Source organism: Chroicocephalus ridibundus, chromosome 16 (genome assembly GCF_963924245.1).
Source record: "Chroicocephalus ridibundus chromosome 16, bChrRid1.1, whole genome shotgun sequence".
NCBI lineage: Eukaryota > Metazoa > Chordata > Aves > Charadriiformes > Laridae > Chroicocephalus > Chroicocephalus ridibundus.
In genome coordinates this window covers 10,142,337-10,161,321 of record NC_086299.1, presented here as the reverse complement: position 1 = coordinate 10,161,321, position 18,985 = coordinate 10,142,337, and the positions used below count along the sequence as shown (strand labels likewise).

General features: G+C 50.4%; 1 protein-coding gene across 25 annotated transcripts in view; it reads left to right on the top strand.

The window, feature by feature from the left end:
• EIF4G3 (eukaryotic translation initiation factor 4 gamma 3) overlaps window positions 1-18,985 on the top strand; it is a 156,817-nt gene that overhangs the window by 95,991 nt on the left and 41,841 nt on the right. For 20 of the 25 annotated variants that reach the window (XR_010073514.1, XM_063353959.1, XM_063353951.1 and 17 more), the window contains 3 exons: window positions 2,381-2,503; window positions 8,275-8,383; window positions 14,321-15,172. Coding sequence is in view for 24 of the 25 variants with exons in the window: in XM_063353959.1 (XP_063210029.1) it covers window positions 2,381-2,503; window positions 8,275-8,383; window positions 14,321-15,172 (1,084 nt within the window). In the remaining variant the exon portion in view is untranslated. The remainder of the gene's footprint in view (window positions 1-2,380; window positions 2,504-8,274; window positions 8,384-14,320; window positions 15,173-18,985) is intronic. The other 5 variants (XM_063353954.1, XM_063353950.1, XM_063353961.1 and 2 more) reach the window with 1 other exon arrangement.

The following is an 18,985-nucleotide window of genomic DNA, read 5'->3' as shown; positions in this document are numbered from 1 at the left end:
TACCTAAGCGTAATTAAACATTGCACAATGCTGCGGCGGTGTCTTATTTTTCAATTTTCTGTGGAGACTTTTCTGCTCCCAGTTGGTGGCATCTCGGCCAAAAAAGGAAGATGTTTTTCGCGGGTTTTGTAATGAACACGAATGAACGCAATTCCCCAAGCCGGGGATCCCCAGCCGCTCGGAGTTTTACTGAAGAGCCAGGTGGGAGTGAACAAACTCGGATCAGTTTGGGAGAACACTGGGAACTGGTTCACAAATTGGCAAAAAGAGAAACTTTAATATTATGCCTCGGAAAAGGTAGAAAACCAGTAAGTTGTGGCCATGTTTGCGGGCTTGAAAGAACCTGAAGGCACGACGTATATGAAAGTGGGTAGAGGTTTGGAGACCGCGTTTTCTCTCTTCCTAATTCCTGAGGGTAGGGAAGAGCAAAGGCGCCCCAGGGGGATGTCACGTTTAAAGAGAAGCGGTTAGGGGTGGGCTGGAACTTGCGGGCGAATCGTTTCTAAACAATCGAAAGGGAAATTACTTCACATCACGGTGTGCGTTCGAGTGGTTTGAAAACATTAAAAGAACCGTTTCCTGGGGGCTGGGGGGGGAATAAGAAAAATAGGGGATTTGTGCTTGGCGCAAAATGCAGAGTATCTGTGTCTTTTGATTTGTGAAGGTGATCGGGGCCGGTGCTTGATGGGGGAGCCTGGAAGAGCTGAGCGAAGCGGTAGCTGGGCTTGTAAGAAAGGCCTTTTCTGCGGCTGCTGCCAGCAAAGGGCGATGCAGCTCTCGTGCCGCCTCTTCCCCCTCCTCGTCAGTCCCGAGGAGTCTCTTGCCGGCATCCAAAGCATGAGGTGGCCGTTGATGCCGTGGGAAACGCCAAGCCGGTCAGAAACGCTCAATCGCGTTCAAGACCGTTTCATGCCAACGAAGCAGAAAAGCGACGGGTTCTTTAAATGCCCGAGGTGATTTTCTCTGGCTGCGCTGTTTCGGTTTGCTAATTGGTGTTGCAACTGAAGAAATGGGAGAAATTAAAGAAAAAGTAAACGTGCGTGTGTACCCACGCTGGCGTTGAGTAGTAGATAGTTGAGTATTCGAGTAGTGCGAACGCAGGCAGGGAAAGCTTGTTTTAATGCCGGGGACTACTAGTCAGGAGGAGGAGAGGGCCGGAATTTGTGCCAACTTGTAAGTCCTTGTTGCTGTGGTTAATTAAATGCTTTCACGGCAAAAAAAACCTCCCGTCAGAAATAAGAGAAGACCACATCTTTTCAATATCCAGGGAACCCTGTAGATTTCTTTGTCTTCGTCACCCGAAGAGCCGAGAAGCCGTCGCACCACGCCGAAGCTGATCACTCTGCAGCTAATGACGTTCTGTGTTGCTAATTGAAAAGGGCCCGGCGGTTCCCAGCGAGCCCCCTGCCCGCGGCGGGGTCCTGTCCCCTGGGTTCGCTGGCGCCTGTGCCTCGTGCTGGGCACAACGGGCACTTTCGGGTGCCACCCGTGGGGCGAGTTCAGCCGGGAGTTTTGGGGCCGGTGGACAGGCAAACGATAGCGCTGTCTGCAGCTTGACGAAAACCTCCAATTCTTATGTGGGAAGATTAAAAACTCTTATTTCAAATTAACCCGGAGAGCTCGACTTCCCCATGTGCAGGGGCACGGATTGGCCCAAGCGTCAGTCGAGGATTCTCGAGTGGTTTATTTTGGAAAATATTTTTTCCTTCCCATTTTAGGGCTGTGAAGAGACTCAAAAGCCATACTTGTTTCTGAAGTGCCGATGAGTTTCACAGGACTTTAGTTGGCTCTTCTCGCAGTTTCCCTTTCCTCCGCTCAGTATTTTTCGTGTGATTCCCTGTGTTTTGTTGGGAGGGCTTCTCTCGGTGTGGAAGGGAAAAACACAAAAAGAGCTGATTTCTTTCCCCCTTTACCACAGCTGGGTTGGCGAGGTCACCGAATTTCATATCGGGGTGAAACATGGCCCTTTTTTTTAATTATTTTATTTATTTATTTATTATTGCACTTTCCCCTAACTGGCAAGCTCAGTTCTGCCGCTAAACTGTCTGCTGGATTTCCTAAATTGCAGTAAACTACTTTTCCAGAAGTGGAGACCATATTGTGAATTGCAGGGTCATGCGCTGACCTGTTTAGACCGAACTGGTGTGGTTGACGAGCGTTTGGATTAAATTAGGTTTCGAGATTAAAGGGGGCCGCACCGAGCCATTTCCAGTTTTTGACACAAACCACGTTCCGGCGTTCCTGCAGAGCGTCAGCTCCAGGCGGAGCGGCTCCGAGCGTGGTGGAATTATGTCCTCTCCCTGCTCTCCTCTCCATAACCCCCAAGGACGGCGTGTAACGAGAAGACTTGTTTGAATTATTTCTTTGTTCGATACCGTAGATCCGAATCCGGGATCCGAACCAGGGAGGCAAAGACATAACAGAAGAAATCATGTCTGGAGGGGGCAGCAGGAACCCGACGCCTCCCATCGTGAGACCCACTTCCACACCTACCCCACCTCAGGTAATAACGTGGCCGTGGAGCCTTCTCCCGGTGACCTCTGCTTTGCTTTGCTGTTCGTTAGAGCCGGTTCCCGTGTCTTTCACCCACACCACCCGTTTCCTCCTGGTCCTAAATATTCAGTGTTCTTCAAGGATTATTATTTTGTTGTTGTTTTTTTTTTTTTTTTTCCAAGTTTGGTTGTTTTTACCAGCCTGCAGCTTGTGAAACGTGGAGCTGCAGCGCTGCTACAAGTCCCCCCTCCCTGGTCTTCTGTCAGCGGTAGTTTTTAAAGATGGTAAAGCCTTAAAGGAGGAGCCGATACATTTGTGAGAAACGCGGTGTTCCTGTTAGTCTTGCGCACCACGCGTGTGATAGCTTGTGTGTCTTCAATTGCATCGTTGTCCATACGAATGTCTTTCCGCCTTAGCAGTGTTGTTTAGAGGAACCGGGATGACTGTAGCTCAGGAACTTAATCGCGTAACTGTGATAGATCTATCACGGATTTGGTCTCCGCGTGCTGCTCAACCTTAAAAATGCATTTTTCTGATGTAGGAAAAAAGCATGAATATTGTGAGCTGACGTTTTCCGTAGCTCACAAATCTCTTCTTGTCGCACACCTTTGAGTCTGACCCTTTCTAAGTCTCTGTGTCCTCCTTCACCTGAGAAGTCCGCGTGTAACGCCTGGAAATTAAACTTGATTGGAAATCCAGGTCTGTTCTAGTTCTTTCCGACCCAGGGCCAAAGACTCGCAGAGCCGCAGTTCCGACGGGAACGTAGGTCCACCATGACATGAACCGCTGGGGCTGGAAGCGGCTGCGTTACCTAATTAGAAGATGATTTCTCTCTGACCACGCTTCCCCACCTGCAGCAGGAGGAGTTGATGCCCCCCTGGGTCTCCCCATAGCATTGGAGATGGAGAGGAGGCGCATGGCGGCTGCCCCCCTCTTCCCTGCTGCTCTTTGCTCCCCGGATCATCTCGGTTCTCCCTCTCTTCTGGGAGAGGTAGTGACCAGCCCCACGCTGCGAAACCGAAACGGTTTTGAACAAGTGGAGAAGAAACTCTGTGGTTTGACGCAAGCCTTCAAAGTTGGCCGTGTTTTATTGGAGGTTGTTGCCCCCTGCCTGGGGGCCTGGTTAGAAGACATGAAGGTTGTCCGAGTGATGGGCGGGCTTTAGGTCAGAGCCTGCCTGAGGCTGGGGTGCAATTTCTTCTTCTTCCAAGTTCTTCCCTGTTTAATGTCACCAGTTTTTGCGAGCTTTTAGGTGAAACAGCCTTTTCTGAGCTGAAACCTTACTTTCTCCTCTGCATCTGGATAGTTTTTCTGCTGACCACCCTGTGCCGAGGCAAAAGCGGACGCCTGAGACGCGCGTTGTGCTAGAGCGAGAGCTTGAGGTTACGGCCGAGCCAGTGAAAGTATAACTGGGATCAATGAGATTAAATAGAATCATAGAATCGTTAGGGTTGGAAGAGACCTTCAATATCACAGAGTCCAACAATCAACCCAACGCTGCCGAGGCCGCCACTGGCCCGTGTCCCTCAGCACCGCGTCTGCTCGGCTTTTAAATCCCTCCAGGGATGGCGACTCCACCGCTGCCCTGGGCAGCCTGTTCCGATGCTTGACAACCCTTTTGGTGAAGAACTTTTTCCTAATATCCATCCTAAACCTCCCCTGACGCAACTTGAGGCCGTTTCCTCTTGTTCCTTGGGAGAAGAGCATGACCCCCCCCGGCTGCCCCCTGCTTTCAGGGAGCTGCAGAGAGCGAGAAGGTCTCCCCACAGCCTCCTTTTCTCCAGGCCTACAGATCTCCCCTCCGCTGAGACCAAGGGGATAGTTACGGCTTTTGGCCATCCCCCGATTCCCCCGATTCGGTCAAATCTTCTTGTGACGTAAAGGCATCACCCCTTGGCTTTGGTCACCTGCGTCCTCCTCCTGGGCTGTGCTGTGGACCGGCAGCAGCAAGGCACCACGCTGGGGCCATTCCCGTCTGGCCAGGGTTTGGCACCAAGCTCTGCAATGCTCGACTGGAAGAAGCTGGTTTTCCGCCAGAGAGCGGTTCTGATGAGCTGCAAGTTCAGCTGGGCGGGGAGAGAGCCCAGAGGTGGCTACACCGAGAATCGATCAACCTTCTTTCCGAGCGTTTTCCATAAGAGGTGGTGTTGCATTTTCCCTAAGGGACGGTGTTAGCCGCGTAAAACGTTGGAGCGCTGGGGAGATCTTCTTCCCGTTACTTCACGCTGAAGACTCTCCCCGTTAGAGGTGGGCATGAGCTGAGAACAGCCGGGGTTTCAGCTTGCGTTCGTGCGTCGTGCAGCTTCTCCAGCCACTTAACCGCGTCGTTTTTGCGTTCTGAAGTCTATTTTAAGACACTGCAATTAAGTCAAACAGGACGAAATAAATGTTTTTCGAGAGGAGGTTAATAAGCGTGAATTTTTATCAGCTGTAATTTCTATGCAGAGCAGAGCGGCGATGTCCAATCATCTCCTCTGGGTAAGGTATGCAAATACCTCATTGTTTAATATCCAGCCTTCGTTTTGATTAGGTACTTGGAACCACTTTTGTTAATCACAGAAGAGCTCTGAAATAGAGCTCACCAGAAAAAGTTCATTAGTGTAACGTAACTGAAAATTTAAGCCTACTTAAGCCAGGAAAATCAAAGTTATTGTCCCAACAGCGTCTCTAGTTCATTTCTTCGGAGCAAGCGTAATGTCGTGGATGAAATTAGATGACGCCTTAATAACCGTGCTCAGTGGCTGAATTCCAGCGGTGGCGGAGGTTCTACCAGGTGGTGGAACGAGACGACGGCAACGACGCTCCTGGCGCCTTGAGTCGAACCCCGCACGTCGGGGGGGGTTTGATGAGATTTCGCCTGGTGGAATGCTCAAAACGCCAACACGCCGTCTCCGGGCTCGACGAAGCATCGTCTAAGGAAAATGTCTCCCAGTCCGATGATATTTTAGAAGTGTGCTGAATTCTAGTGACGCTTCTTTTATCTTGGCGGCCAGTATCTGATGCTGTCATCTCCTTATTTAAATGACACGAGCGCAGGGGGAGAAACTTGCTCAAGAAATGCGTCGAAGCCACTGCCGTAGACCAGCCCCTGTCCCAAATTCCGCGTTGGAAAAAGAAGCCATTTTGTAGTAATAATAATAGGTTTCAAAACTAATTGTTTTTTCTTCCGATTTGGATTATTTTTTTAACTGACTCAAAGAATACCCAGAACTTGGATAACGTGAACCCGAAGCACCCTCTTCTCTCAGTAGGTTTTTTTATCATCAAAAAGATATTGGACCTGCCCAGACGACCAGCACTGCTGCCCCGACTCGAGCCATTTCCGCGTTTTTCAGCATCGCTGACCAAAAAGAGCTTGAAGTGGGGTCTTCCCAGCCCCTCCGCAGCCGTTGCTTAATTGCTAAAATGCTTTAGAGCTCCTGCGTGAGGGAAGCTGGCAGCAAGCGGAGATGTTATTTATACGTTTCTAGCAGGACGCTATTTTCCACGCTCCGTTTTTTGCTGGGAAGATAAATAAAACCCAGGACCGCGGCTCGAATCTGGCTGCAGTGTTTGCTCGGCACTGACTTGCATTAGAATATCGCCTTTTAAAGAGGAAGAGACGCTTATTTTCCTGGCAGACCTCTTCCAGGGGCCACTGGATTTGTCACGTTTGTGTTTGCTCGCGCTTCGGTTCGTGGTAGGACAGAATAACCCAGAGCAAGTTCTCTTAACGTCACCCGTCATGAGAGCGATTTTGAGTGGGGTTTTTTTTTTCCTAGAAAGTCTCTAAATGCTCCGTTTTGAAGCCAAGAAGCTGTAAGGGTCAGCACTTCCGGACCATTTGTATTGCTCTGCAATATCGTTCGCGCAAAATAAATGAGTTTTCCAAATTTCTTAAGAAAACAAATTAACCGAGCCAAGAAGTTTCCAGGCGTACAGGTTTCTTGTCCTCTAGTCTGGTTTGGTTCCCGTGATTCTTATCACGTTCTCCTTTTTCCCCCACTGCTTTCGGCCATAAATTTTTCATAAAATGAAACTAACGGTGCGATGCGGGCGAGGGGAAGCGTTCCCGGGACCGGCTTGTTTGGAAAACTGCCTTTTCCTTGGCTTCCCGCGGCGCTGGCCGGGGATGGGGACGCCGTTCCCCAGCCAGAGCCCGGCCGATCTCATCGGGTTCCTTCCTGGACGCGGAGCGATCCCAAATGAAATCTCGGCTTACTTGGATTGTTGTTTTTCTTTTCCCAGACGTGCTTTGTCACAGTCCTCCTTTACCTCTCTCTTGCCCGGAACGGTGAAAAATAGCGTATTTGAAGATAATTCACTCTTTATTCTGCGCTGTTCAGAAGCGACAGCTGGGAAAGCTGGAAACGGGAGGAAAAGAGTTCCAGGGGGAGGAACAAGTTGCCAGAGAGTTTGTTTTTTTAGGGAAATAAGTTTTGCGTGGATTTCTGGTAGCCCGTCCGCAGGGAGGCATTAGACACCCGTGCCTTGGGCACTCGGCTTTATTGCGGTTGTTTAAAAATCCCTTTTCCCGTAGATCTCCTGGGAAGTCAGCGTGGGATATGGCCAGGTGAGAGCAGACACCCGTAAGGAGCTGCCCGGCTTTCCACTTCGGATTTTTAAATTTAAACTTACCCCCATTTTCTTCTTTGCCTGGTCCCTGGTGCGTGTTTAAGGGGATTTTGCCAATGCAAATAGCTGACTTGCCCCATCGACGCTCACTCTGACGTACCCAAGTGCATTATCTATGAGTTTGAGCGAGTTTGGGGTAGTTACTTCATCTTACACGAATTCTTCCTTAAATTCTGAGATAAAACACAAGCGATTTTTCTTCTTCTTTATCGAACCTTCAGGAACACAAGTGGGGTGTTTGTCCCATTACTGCTGGGGACATCATTAAAATAACGCGGTCTGTGCAACAGGCCATGTGGCTTTTTCGGTCTTGTGGCTCCGCTGGGCTTCCAGGTTGGGTTTCACAGAGAGGAAATCTCGGGCTCGCTCTGTGTCCGTTGGGAACCGGCTCCTCCGCTCTCCCGCGATTCCTGCGCAATGGGGTTTATTCTCATATTACCCAGCGGGTACCGGCCGTAACTCTGTTTGTAGAAGGCATTGGGTGGGTTTTTTCGTACGACCACACAGGTATAACCCATCGAGATTAATTTCCCGCTGTGATAACTAGTAGTATTATGATATATATATATATCTCCTATATCTCCTATATATAATATATATATTATATATATACACACATATGTATGTATCTATATTACGATACATATATACGCTATTCATACATATGTACACACACCCCCCCTCCATTTACATATAAATCAAGATATAAAAATTCGAATGAATATCAATAACAAGATCGAAGGGGTTTGAAATAAGCGATGCGTTGGGAAAGGAGTCGCGTCACCTCGAATTACAGAGAGGTCCAGGAGTCCTGGTGGTTCTCTGAGTTTCTGCGGGCCGCGCGGGGAAGCCTTTCTGCCGCTCTCGGAAGAAGCGTTGGGAGAATGAGGCGTGTTAATAACCGTGCAGCTCTTGCTGTTGTTAACTGCAATCGTCTCTTTTTCCCCTTCTCCTGCTGCCTTTTCCTCCCTCCCTTTCTCACTTCTTAAATTTATTCGATGAGTCTGTGTATCTTTTCTCTTTATTTTCCCCACCTTTCGCTTTTCCTTTCTTTCCCGCCCCGTTCTCCTCTCCCCACTTCCTTCCTTGTGCTCCCTGGTGCCAGTTTTTCCTTTCGCGCGCTCATTATCACCTTTTTTTTTTTTTTTTTGGGACTTCCAATGCCAGCAGCCGCCCAGCCAGGTCCCTGAGCACAGCCCCGGGGCTTTCGGGACTGCGGAGAACACCCACCCCGCCGCCAGCGCCCCCGCCGCCGCGACCAGCAACCCCAAGCAAGGTTTGTTGATGGGTATTTCCTTCCTTGATTATTTTTAGCCATTTCCCCCCCGCCCCCCCCTTTCTTGTTTTAGTTCCAATATTTTTGGCATGGAGACAAGCCGCCAGCGGCAATAGGAGGGGGGGAACTTCTTTTCCTCCAGTGGAACGCGGTAACAATGTGTTGCTGAGGGGATTAATTGAAATTGGCCAACGTGAAACTGCTTAAAAATAATTGTGTTCAAGCTTCTGTGTCCTGAAAGTTGTTTCAGAGCACCTGGGAGCGTGAGCCTCCTCTCGCCCACGTGCCGTTCTTCGGACACGAGCGTGTTGTCAGTGAAATGCTCTCAGCCGGACGGGCTTCGCGTCGCCTGGGCAATTAGCCACAGCGATGGCACGTAACCAGAGCATCCCGTGGCTCCTCCAGAGCTGCTCGTGTATCCGACAGGACACGGGAGATTTTAATTATTAAAAAAAAAAACAAACAAACCCCATTGGCGTACAAAGTGTCTCATAACAAATATTGCTGACTTCGGTAAAAACGGCACAGGTGGAAAAAGTTTCTTAAAGTCGATTACGTTTCCTTGTCATATCTAAGAATATACATTTGAAGGGACTTTTTTTTTAAAAAAATGTTTAAAGAAAGGGTGTCCCGGGAGGGAGGATGGAGTGTGCCGAGTCTCTTCCCGAGACCGAAATTTTCTAGCCCCCTAAAAGCCATTAAGAAGCTGTCGTTAACGCTGTGTGTGCTGCCGTCGTGCTCACGGACTCAGGGTCGGAATCCGGAGTTGACGCCGCTGTTTGCTTCCCGGGGTATTCACCGCGTGGCAGCGATTGAGGTTTCCGCCTGGAGCGATGCGTACATGCCGGTCGAGAAGCGCCGTCCCTTGCTCCTGAGCGCTGCCTGTAAGCTTTGAGCCTGCCCAGATTAGTTTGGTTTTTTTTCAGAGTATTTGCTAGGAAAAACCCTAAGCCCCAGAGAATCGCAGCTCTAGGAAAGAGGAAAAGAAGCTGCTTCTGATGCTTCAGGTGTCACGGGCCCAGATAGCAGCATGGCCGCTGTTTGGAAGGGACGGGACGTATCCCTGAGGCTAAGTTGTGTCAGACTCTCAAATTTGCTGAAAATGTTGCTCTTTTACAGCCGTAGTGTAGACTTCAGGGCTTCCCCTCAGTGAAAACTCTTCCAGGGATACACCTCTGGGTTGCTGCAGGGGCTAGAAATGGTTGAAAAGGGACATTTTGGAGATGGGTTTCCCACCTGAAGCAGGATTTTGTCTAGATCTTCGTGCGAAACCTGGCTGCCTCCGTCACCTGAAGAGGTTGCAGGTGGCTTGAACGCCCATCAAACAGCCGGTGGCTGAGCGCGGCTCGCGCCTCGCTGCCGCTCGAGCTGCCCGGCTCCGGCACAGCCGCTGCTCCCTGCCCGTGTCCCCTCACCGCCGGGGACGCGCACGGAGCACGCCGAGGTGCCTGGTGCCACCGGGGCCTGAACCGCCCACACCGTTGACGGGCGCCGAACTGCTCTGCCCTTTCGAGCGAGTTGATGCTGAAGCGTAAAATCCAGCACTTCCCGTCATTTCAGCCCTGCGTAGGAAAACTTGCATTTCCAGGACAAGCGAGTCTTCTCCCTCCTCTCTCTTTAACTTAATCCCTTCGTAGGCAACTGGAAGTAAACTGGAAGCGAGCGGTCTTTATTTAGTTCGTTACACGGGCCTGACTGTGCTGGTTTAAATATAAATCAGGGCTCGAACTGAGATGTAACGCTGCTGAGCTTCCCTGTGTTTATCTCCGTTCCATCCCAGCGAGATTCAAACATTTGTTCCAGTCCAAAAATTGCCAAAGAGCAGGTTTACGTAAGCGTCGCAGCCGGCGAGCCCTGGAATAACGCCATCAGCCTCGGACCGCGGCCCCTTGGGGCGGGGGGGGAGCAGCGGGGGTGTCAGGCGCAGGGCAGAGCGAGTTAAAGGTGAAGGAAGTTTAGACACCATTAAAATTATTTATTTTAGCCCCCACCCCTGCTCCCCCCCTCCCCGCAAAGTGACGGGGGGGGGGGGCACATCTGTCCAGAAATACAAGCTGAGGCAGCAAAACAGTTTTTTACTTTGGGCCTGATCTCAGGGGTTTTTCGTTTGGTTTTTTTTGTTCTAAAATAAAAACAGCCATAGAAAGGGCTGCGTGGTTTTTTGTTGTTTTTTTTTTTTTTTTTAAGCAAGCGTTTCTCAAAACCAGTGTTTGTGCATCCCTTAAGACCCCTTCGCTGTGCTCATCCCCTGGGTGGGATTCTCCGTGTGCCCTTCCCCTCTCGCGCTCGTTTGCACCGGTAGAAATTTGGTATAAAGCTGACGTTCTAATTTTGTGATCCTCGGCGACCCTTTTGCGGTTATTTCCAACGGCGGGGACGCGGGGCGGTGCCGGCAGCCCCGGCCTCCCGTATTTCCCCCTGCGAGTATCTGCCGTCCCCGTTATTTTTGCCTCGAAGTCATTAGCGAGGCCGAATTTGGGATTGCGTTGCATTTACTATCCGGGTGTTTTTCTTGAAAAGGCGAGCGGTTGGTGCTTTTAAAGCAGCTTTTGGCTTCTCAGGCTTCAAAATTCATAGGTGATTTGGAGGAACATAGGAATTGCTCCTGTAATAGCCCGGAAAATGGTGTTATTTAGGGGCGAGCAGGCAGCCATCGTTCCCGTAGGCGCCCCCGGTGCCTGCGTATCAGCCGAGCCGTGGAAGGCAAGGGCGACGCTGGAGAATTTGGGTCGAGCCCGGTGGCAGAGGGCGTGCAGGAGCCTGGCGGGGGGCCAGGCCGGTGCAGAACTTGTGACGGGGCATAACCGTGCGTGAAATCGGAGCCGACCACGTTTGCTCGGCGCGCACAGGTTCGGTGGGATGTTTGGAGTATTATCAGTAGCGGTATTTTTTTTTTTTTTTTTTAAACCTCTTTCCAAATCCTGCAGCGTAGCCGACGCGGGGAATACGTAACGGGGTTCGTGGAAAACGGTTGAATGTCAGATCCCGAAGTTTGGGGAGTTTTGAGCCCCTCCGCTGACACCGGCTCCAAAGTCTGCCTGCGAAGCCAGCGTCGGTCCCGCCTCGCCGATGTTTGCAGCGGGACGAAAGATGGAAAAATGGCAGCGAGCCCAGCGATTATTTTCAGATAAACGCCGCGAAGCAGAAACGAATTCCTGTATCCAGGAAAATCTTCCCCGGCCACCGCTCTGGGCAATCTCTGCCACCGCGACCGCCCAGCAGCCCGGCTCCCTCTGCCTCCGGTGTCTGCGCGGAGGAGGGAGCAGGGACCCGTCCTGCTGGGTTTGTGGGAATGTTTCTAATGAAGAGTCATTTTGCAAGATTTGTATTTATCTGGAGATTTTAAAAAAGATCTACTGGTGGAGCAAGCTTTCCTCCTGAACAGCCCAGCGCTTCCCATAAATGCTTTCCAAATATAATGTGAGGAATGATCTTGGCGTGTTTAGGAAGAGGGATCTGATTCAGTTTGGGTGAATTGCATTGATTTTTTTATTTGCCCTTCCCAACCGTACGTTGTTTCACGTGACCGTTCCTGTGATAGTTGGCAGGGATGAACGCGCCTTTGCCAGGACTCTTGAGATTTTATTCTCCGGGACGGTCCGGCAAGTTAAGATTTACTTCTCATTAGCCAAACCTGCCCATCGTTCTTCCGAAATCCCCCTCCTGAAATTACTTTCCTCCTTGAATTTTGCACACACGGCCTGTATCGGTGGCTGTACGTTGGCCAAATAAGGTGTGGTTTGAAGAAAGGGTGTTCGAGCCACTGGTTTTAAAGTGCAGTTGTATATTTTTGCTGTGGTTTTTTTTTTTATCTCTCGGAATGTTTTTCCAGACACTTCAAATGCCTTTTTTTTTTCTTTTTTTTTTTTTGAGCAATCTCATTTGACTCAAGGGAGAGAATACCCAGGCAGTTGTTTATAGCGAGCTGTAAATGTCAAGAATGCTCCGTGAGTTGTCTGCAGAGGATGTTCCAGAAATCGGAGGTGACGCGTTTTTCTTTGCCAAACCAGTTCCCGGGTCCTTTTTTCTTCCACGGAGCCTTCAGAATCAAAATCAGCTGTAGGGATACTTTCTCCCATCTTTTTTCCTCATTTGTCATCCTCATCCGAAGCCGCCTCCCTGCGTGCCTCATTAAGTTGATAAACTGCTGCTTTGGCTGTGGTCCTCAGCGTAACGCTGCTGGGGTCGGCCACGGCTGGAAGCAAAGTTCTTCGTTGCTCCAGCTGTTCCTAAAGATGGGACTTGATGCTCCAAGCGGTTTCGGATGGGTTCTCCTTCAAAAACCCTTTCCCTTCAGCCTGTCTGTTGAATAAGCCCCAAATGGAAAGCCAACAGAGCTGGAAAAGACCAAGCAAAGTCGTATCTCTTCCGTTCTACCTGAATTTTGATCATCTGGGGTTGGTTGTAGCCTTTCATTTCCTAATCTGAGCAGGGGGGGTTTGTGCCTCTGGATTTTCCGGAACTGCTTTTTGCGTTCCTGGCTGCGTCCCGCAGGAGCTCCCTGGTGCTTCAGCGCTCAGAAGCCTCGGGACGCTTTGCGTTGGTGGAGCAGAGCAGAGCTCCCTCCCCAGGGACAGGTAACACCGACCTCCTCGTAATGGGGATTAAGGGCTGGAGCGTTGAGTCCCTGCCATCGGCGTGGTGGACTTCCCGTGATCCCCTCCCGTCCGTCTCGCCGAGCTGTAGCGCAGAGGCACTTTCCTAAGCGAGATCTTGCCATCTGCGCCTTGTCGTCAAGTCGGAGGTGGGAGAGAGGGAGTAGCAGAGATCCTGTAGAGCCAAGATCCTAAAAGATCTTGGCTCCTGTTTTGTTCAAAAGAAGTGGGAATCAATGTGTCACAGGGAGCAGCAGCAGACCGTGGGGAGCTGCGAGATGGTGGTGGCAGGGACGGGATCGCAATGTCTGTTGCCGATGACAAGATCCCTGGAGGGGTTCAAGGCCGGGTTGGACGGGGCTTGGAGCAACCTGGGCTGGTGGGAGGTGTCCCTGCCCAGGGCAGGGGGTGGCACTGGGTGGCCTTTAAGGTCCCTTCCCACCCAAACCATTCCGTGATAAGTACCGGGACTTCTCAGTATTTTGGGGGTTGGTGTGATACTTGTGCATGTTTTGCCGTGCTTTCCCCACCCTGCTCCATCCCCTTCGCCCCCGGACGCCAAGAGGTGGTGACGCTGTTCTTTGGTGGCAGCTGTGCTTAGACGCCGTTGTGATTTTGTTTTCTTTAGGAAAAGGTATCTTTGCTGAAATTTAGAAGAAAACAAAGGATTGCGTCCTTCAGTCCGAGGGCCGAGGGAGTTGAGAAATAACGAGTGGGAAAACGAAGCAGATGCCCGTCACGTATTAGTAGTGGCGTGACACGTGGCATACGTAAAAGAAGGGCCCGTCGTCAGTCGTGGAGGAGTTTCCCCGTTTTACAAACAAGGCAGAGAGTCCCTGCAGGTCGCCGGTTGCTCTCCCCAGTGTCTCTGTTTGCCCGCGTTTTGGAGCATGAGGTGCCCAGGTCTCGGTGTTAAAACCCCAGGCTCCTTTGAGGCAGAATCCAAGTAAAGTGTATTTTTGTCTCCTGTAATTTCTGGCAAGAAAAATTCTATTTTCAGCAGTTGTTTCTGGGGAAGAAAAAAATAAAAAAAAAAAATCCACCTTTTGTAACGTAGGCCTTTTCTGTAAAGCACGGCCGTTCTCTGCAAAGCCTGCCTTCCGAAAAATAGAAGCAGCGGTTGCGTTTTCAGACGTGCAGGGTGCGGGCTGTCTGGCCTTTTCCTTTAGATGCAAAGATTGGCTTCAGGTGCTCCTGGTGTCTTCCTCGGAGCTTCTGGAATGGCGGGCAGCACGCCGGCCGGGGGAACCAAGGTGGCTGGGATACAGTCAAGGGAGATGGAGTTGTCTTGCTCCTTGTAACGTTGGTTGTTGGTGTTTTGTTTTTTTTTTTCCTTTCCCAGAAGAGAAGCCAAAACCAGATCCAGTATTAAAACCACCTTCTCCGGTCCTCAGACCAGAACCTACTGGGGAGAAAAAAGATCAAGCTGGCCAGACGACCGAGGCCACCTCAGTGGAAACACCACCAGAACTTCCTCTTGCTCCATCGCCGACCCCGGCCGCTCCCGTCGCAGTGGTTTCTGCCGCTGCTGCTGTTGTCGCCGTTTCTAGTAAACCCCCATTGACAGCTGACTCAGAGGAGAAATGTGAACTCGCTTCCCCAAAAGAGGAGGCAATGCCTATATCTAGTGCCGCACCCTGCACGGACCCATCGGACCCTTCGCCAGCGGAAGAGGCCGATGCCGAGGTGTGCAAGGAGCCTAGTAGTGTAGCATCTAGTGATATTCCAGTGACTGCTAGTACTAATCTAATTAATGAAATGAACGGAGTGAGTGAGAAGGTAACTGCTGCAGAGAGCGTAGTAGATGTAGCCCAGACGGAAGTTGCGCCGTTGACTGTTGAGCTGGAGACCCCAGAAGCGCCTCCAGCAGAAGTGGAAAGCGTGCCATCTTCCAGTGCTCTTCACGCTGCTCCCTCTCCGCCCCCCACCCCCCCTCCCACCCCCCCACCTCCCTCTCCTCCCGTTTCTGTTGCTGCTGCTGCTGTTACCACTACAACTCCTTCTCCACCTCCTCTTCCATCTCCCAGTGCCCTCCCTGTTGTTCAGGGAGATTTAGAAGGAGAGGAGAGCACAAGAACTGCTCTTAACGAAGAGGTAAAAGATACTGAAAAGAAGGAAGAGACAGAAGCAGATGGGCAACCGGAGGAGAGCACGGAGGCTCAGAGTGTAAACTCGAGCAAGAGTCCTGTCCCAGGTAAGCCTTTGGCACCATGGTTGCGTGCGGTAGACTGGAGGATGAAGGAAAGGGGCCTTTGGGGTCCTTCTTCCGTCAGATGTTTCTGTTTCCACCTGCCAAAAGCAAATCTGGTCGTGCTGCGTGACCATTGTTGGGATTGCAAAACGCTAATCTTTGTTTGCAGAGACAAAAAAAACCCCAAACCCTCGTAATTGTTCGTAAAAGAGGCGGCTGTCGTGGCTGCGTGTCCCAGGGCTGGCGGGGTTCGTGGGAGCTGGCCGCGCGTTGCTTCGGTGGCAACGGAGGGCAGCGCTGTCAGTGGGGGGGTCCAAAGGACGCTGCCCCTGGCCCCTCCCGGGTGAGCGGTGGGTTTGAGGAACCTCTTGCTCTGGATTTATCCCCCTGCTCCTAAAGCAGACGAACAGTCAGACCTCGAAGCCCCAGAAACTGCCCAGCCGGAGCTTTCTGGAATCCAGAGGGGTGGGTGGTTTGGTTTTTTTCCCCAACTATAAAAATGTGTCGTGGTGTTACCGTGTGGGTAAATGAAACGGACCATTAAAGCTCCTCCGAAGGACCGACGCGCCGAGTGTCGCACACCTGGATCTGCCCAGCCTTAATTCACGGTGCATCCGCTTTTCCTCTGCAAAAGGAACACGTAAGCGGAATTTCTCTTCTCCCCGCTCGGCTGTTCCCATTCCTCTGTTCTTGAAATTTTCAGGAAACGAGGTGCTTTAGTTCGGGAGGCGTAAAGACTTGTTATGAACGACTAAAAATTGCAATTTCTGTACCTGCCTTTTAAAATCCAGGGTGTTTCTCTGACGGCTGTTATCTGCCGTTGGTTTCAGTGTCCTGTCGCATGGCTGGGTTAGCGTTTAATGGATTAATATAGACCGCGGTCGTCTTATTTGCTGCGTTCTCTATAGAAAAAAGCGCTTTTTCTTCAGGACTTCCTGGAAATGAAACTGTGGAAAAGAAGTTAAATCAATCAATGGCTTGTCTTTAGCTGCCGGAGGGAGTATAATGGTGGCCATTATGCACGCCCAGCGGCGCCTCGCGTCTTTCACACCCCGTTTTGCGGTCCTTTCGGAGCTGGGAAGCTGAGGCTGTCGATTGAAATATATCCTTTGAATTGGGTGGAGTTTGGAGAAGAAACAAAGGAAAAACAGTAGGTTGTGATGTGGGTGGGGGGTTTTTTAAGTAACATTTAAAATAGGGATATTTTGGTTTGTTTTTTTTTAGTTTATTCTTTCACAAGCAAGCGATAGGTGTGTAATGGCATCCGTGGCATCTAGGGCTACGCTCTTGCTATGGATTAAATTAAATGAAAAGCTGAGATTGGCCTCGTTCCACGTTTGTGTAATGCTGCGTTAGGTCAATATGCTGGATCTTAAATAAAATCCAATATCTGGAGAAGATCAGAAAGATCCCTTCACTTGTACCAGCCACGGGCTTGGTTTTTGTTTTTTTTTCTTTCGTGTTAATCTTTTTCTATTTTTATTTGACTCGTGTCATTCCTCTGCTCTGGCACTTGTTGTTCTTTCAATCTGAGCTACTTCATAACACAAATTCATTTCCTTCCAAAGTAGAGAATTCGTGACTCTTTTGGTAAATAAGGTTTTGCACGGCCAGGTTCCAGCTTGCAGTATTATTGCTTGCTTTGTAATGTCCTGTAGTTTAAATTAAAAAAAAAAAAAAAATTACTTACAGCGTTTTGGGCTTTTAATAATGCAGAAGATTAATTGTAACGCTGTGATGGCAGTAACCAGACAGCACGCGTTGGCCAATACGTTGGCTTTGGCAACAGAGAAACAAATATTTCTCAAGTCACGTAAAAGACGACTTGAAACTCCGATTACTATTAAAAGCTTCAGTGCTTCAAGGAAAGCAAAAGACTCTCCAAGTGGGTTTTTTGTGCTTTACCCCTTCTTTAATGAAGTATAACTAACTGTGTTGCGTTTCTCTGCCAGCCTTTTTTTTGTGAGCAATAGTTTTCCAGTTCTTCCTCGGAGAGGGGAAGGGAGGTTTAAGTAACGTAACGGGAAGGCGATTGGGGATTCAGGCGTCCGTCTGGGCTGAGCGAGGAGTCGCGTGTCTCTGCCATACGCCGGAACATACACACGCTGAACTTCAGCAGCAAGGAGGAAGGGCTATATTTATTTTTATTTTTTTTTCTTGGACTAAAGGCCCAGAGTCTTTTTCGTGATCTCTGGAGATATGGTAAAAATTGGGCTAAGGGAGACTTGTCGGTCAGGCGCTGGTAGGCGTGAGCGCTGGGACTTCTAACAGTATTTCTTCGGGGTTTTCAGCAGAAGCGTGTACTTGTGACAGAGCGGTTTGGTCACAAACCACACCGTGTTATTCCCTTTAATGGCAGCTGATGTGACTCGACCGGGACACTACTAGACCTAAGACCTCTAAGAATAACCTAATCGCTGCCGCACTTACTCCCCAGTGGCTTTGTCACAGTCAGAATCCGGCCTGGCTAAAACCGGGGGAGGTTCCGAACGAGCCGTCAATCCCCCTCCTCCCCCAGGGGGAGACTTGCAGGTGTATCCCATATTTTGCGATGGAGGCGACAGCTTCTCAGGGATGAATGGAATTGTTTGCTTGTTCCTCGGGTGCTTTACGGAGCACACCTTCTGTCTGGCGGGCGGAGGAGCAATGCCGCCGGGTGTTGCTCCATCAGGCTCTGCACAGGGAGAGGAGCAAGGACGTCCAGGCTGCAGAGGCTTTCCCTTCAGCGTCTTCGTTATCCAGCAGTTCTTTTTTTTACAGCCTAAAAAAATGAATTTTTCAGGCGAGCGGAGCGGAGCTGACCCCGGGGGGATGCGGGGGAACCTCTGCTCTTTCTTTCCCGCTGGCACTCGGCCTCCAGCAGATCTCACCACGTTTCCAGGGTGGGAGGTGTCTACAGGAGCACCGCTGTTGTGGTCTTCTCATTTTGCAGAAACTGGAGTATGCTTGGTTTCCCTTTTTATTTTACACTATCTTCTGTCTACTCTTAATGTCTTTAAGTTCTATTGGCCTACATAACGAAGACAGCGATTTTAGTGGTTCAGTCTCTGCTAGCAGACGGCTCGTCTGTAGACTCTCATCAGCCCCGTGTCTCCTGCTTATAATCCCCTGTGAAACGGGGAAGATTTGTTGGGCTTCAGAGCATTAAACCACTGAGAACTGCCGTTTTTTATCCTGCTCGCGGGCTGTTGGACCCGGGTGTCTGTTTTCTTGCTGCCGTGACCGTGGTTCTGTTCTGCGCAGTCACCAGAAATGTGGGGTGCGAGGAGACGCGTCCACCCGACGGCGAGCGCGCGGGCAGCAGGTCTCCCTCCTGCCCGTTATCTTCAGGTTTTCAGGATGGGCAGCGCTGTCATCTGCAAAGGGCAAGATCACGCAGCTTTTAAAATAATTAATTCCTACTTATCTTTGTAACAAGGAGAAAAAAATACAGATGTTATCAAGAGAGAGAAACTGGGCTCTCAGCCTGTGATCCTTCCTAAAAACATTGCTCCAGTTAAAAGCCACCGACGACGCGCGGTTGCTTTTCTTATTAAATTCTGGTTTTTCTCTAGTAGCTTTGCCGGCTGCGGTGAGGGACCGGCCCTTCTCGGGGAACAAAACAGGACAAATCCTGGTGGTGGGGTGGAATTTCTAAAGAAGGCGGCGGTCCCGGAGGCGTGAAGCCGTCAGGACGTGCTCTGAATGCCCGCCTTCGGTGTAATCGTTCTATCGTGGCTATTCCGAGAAGGAAAAAGGAAAATCAGAGATCGCTGTCCCAGGCGGAACTCCGAGGAGCACAGGAAGCCAGAAGAGCTTAATATGCCTCGAATTCAA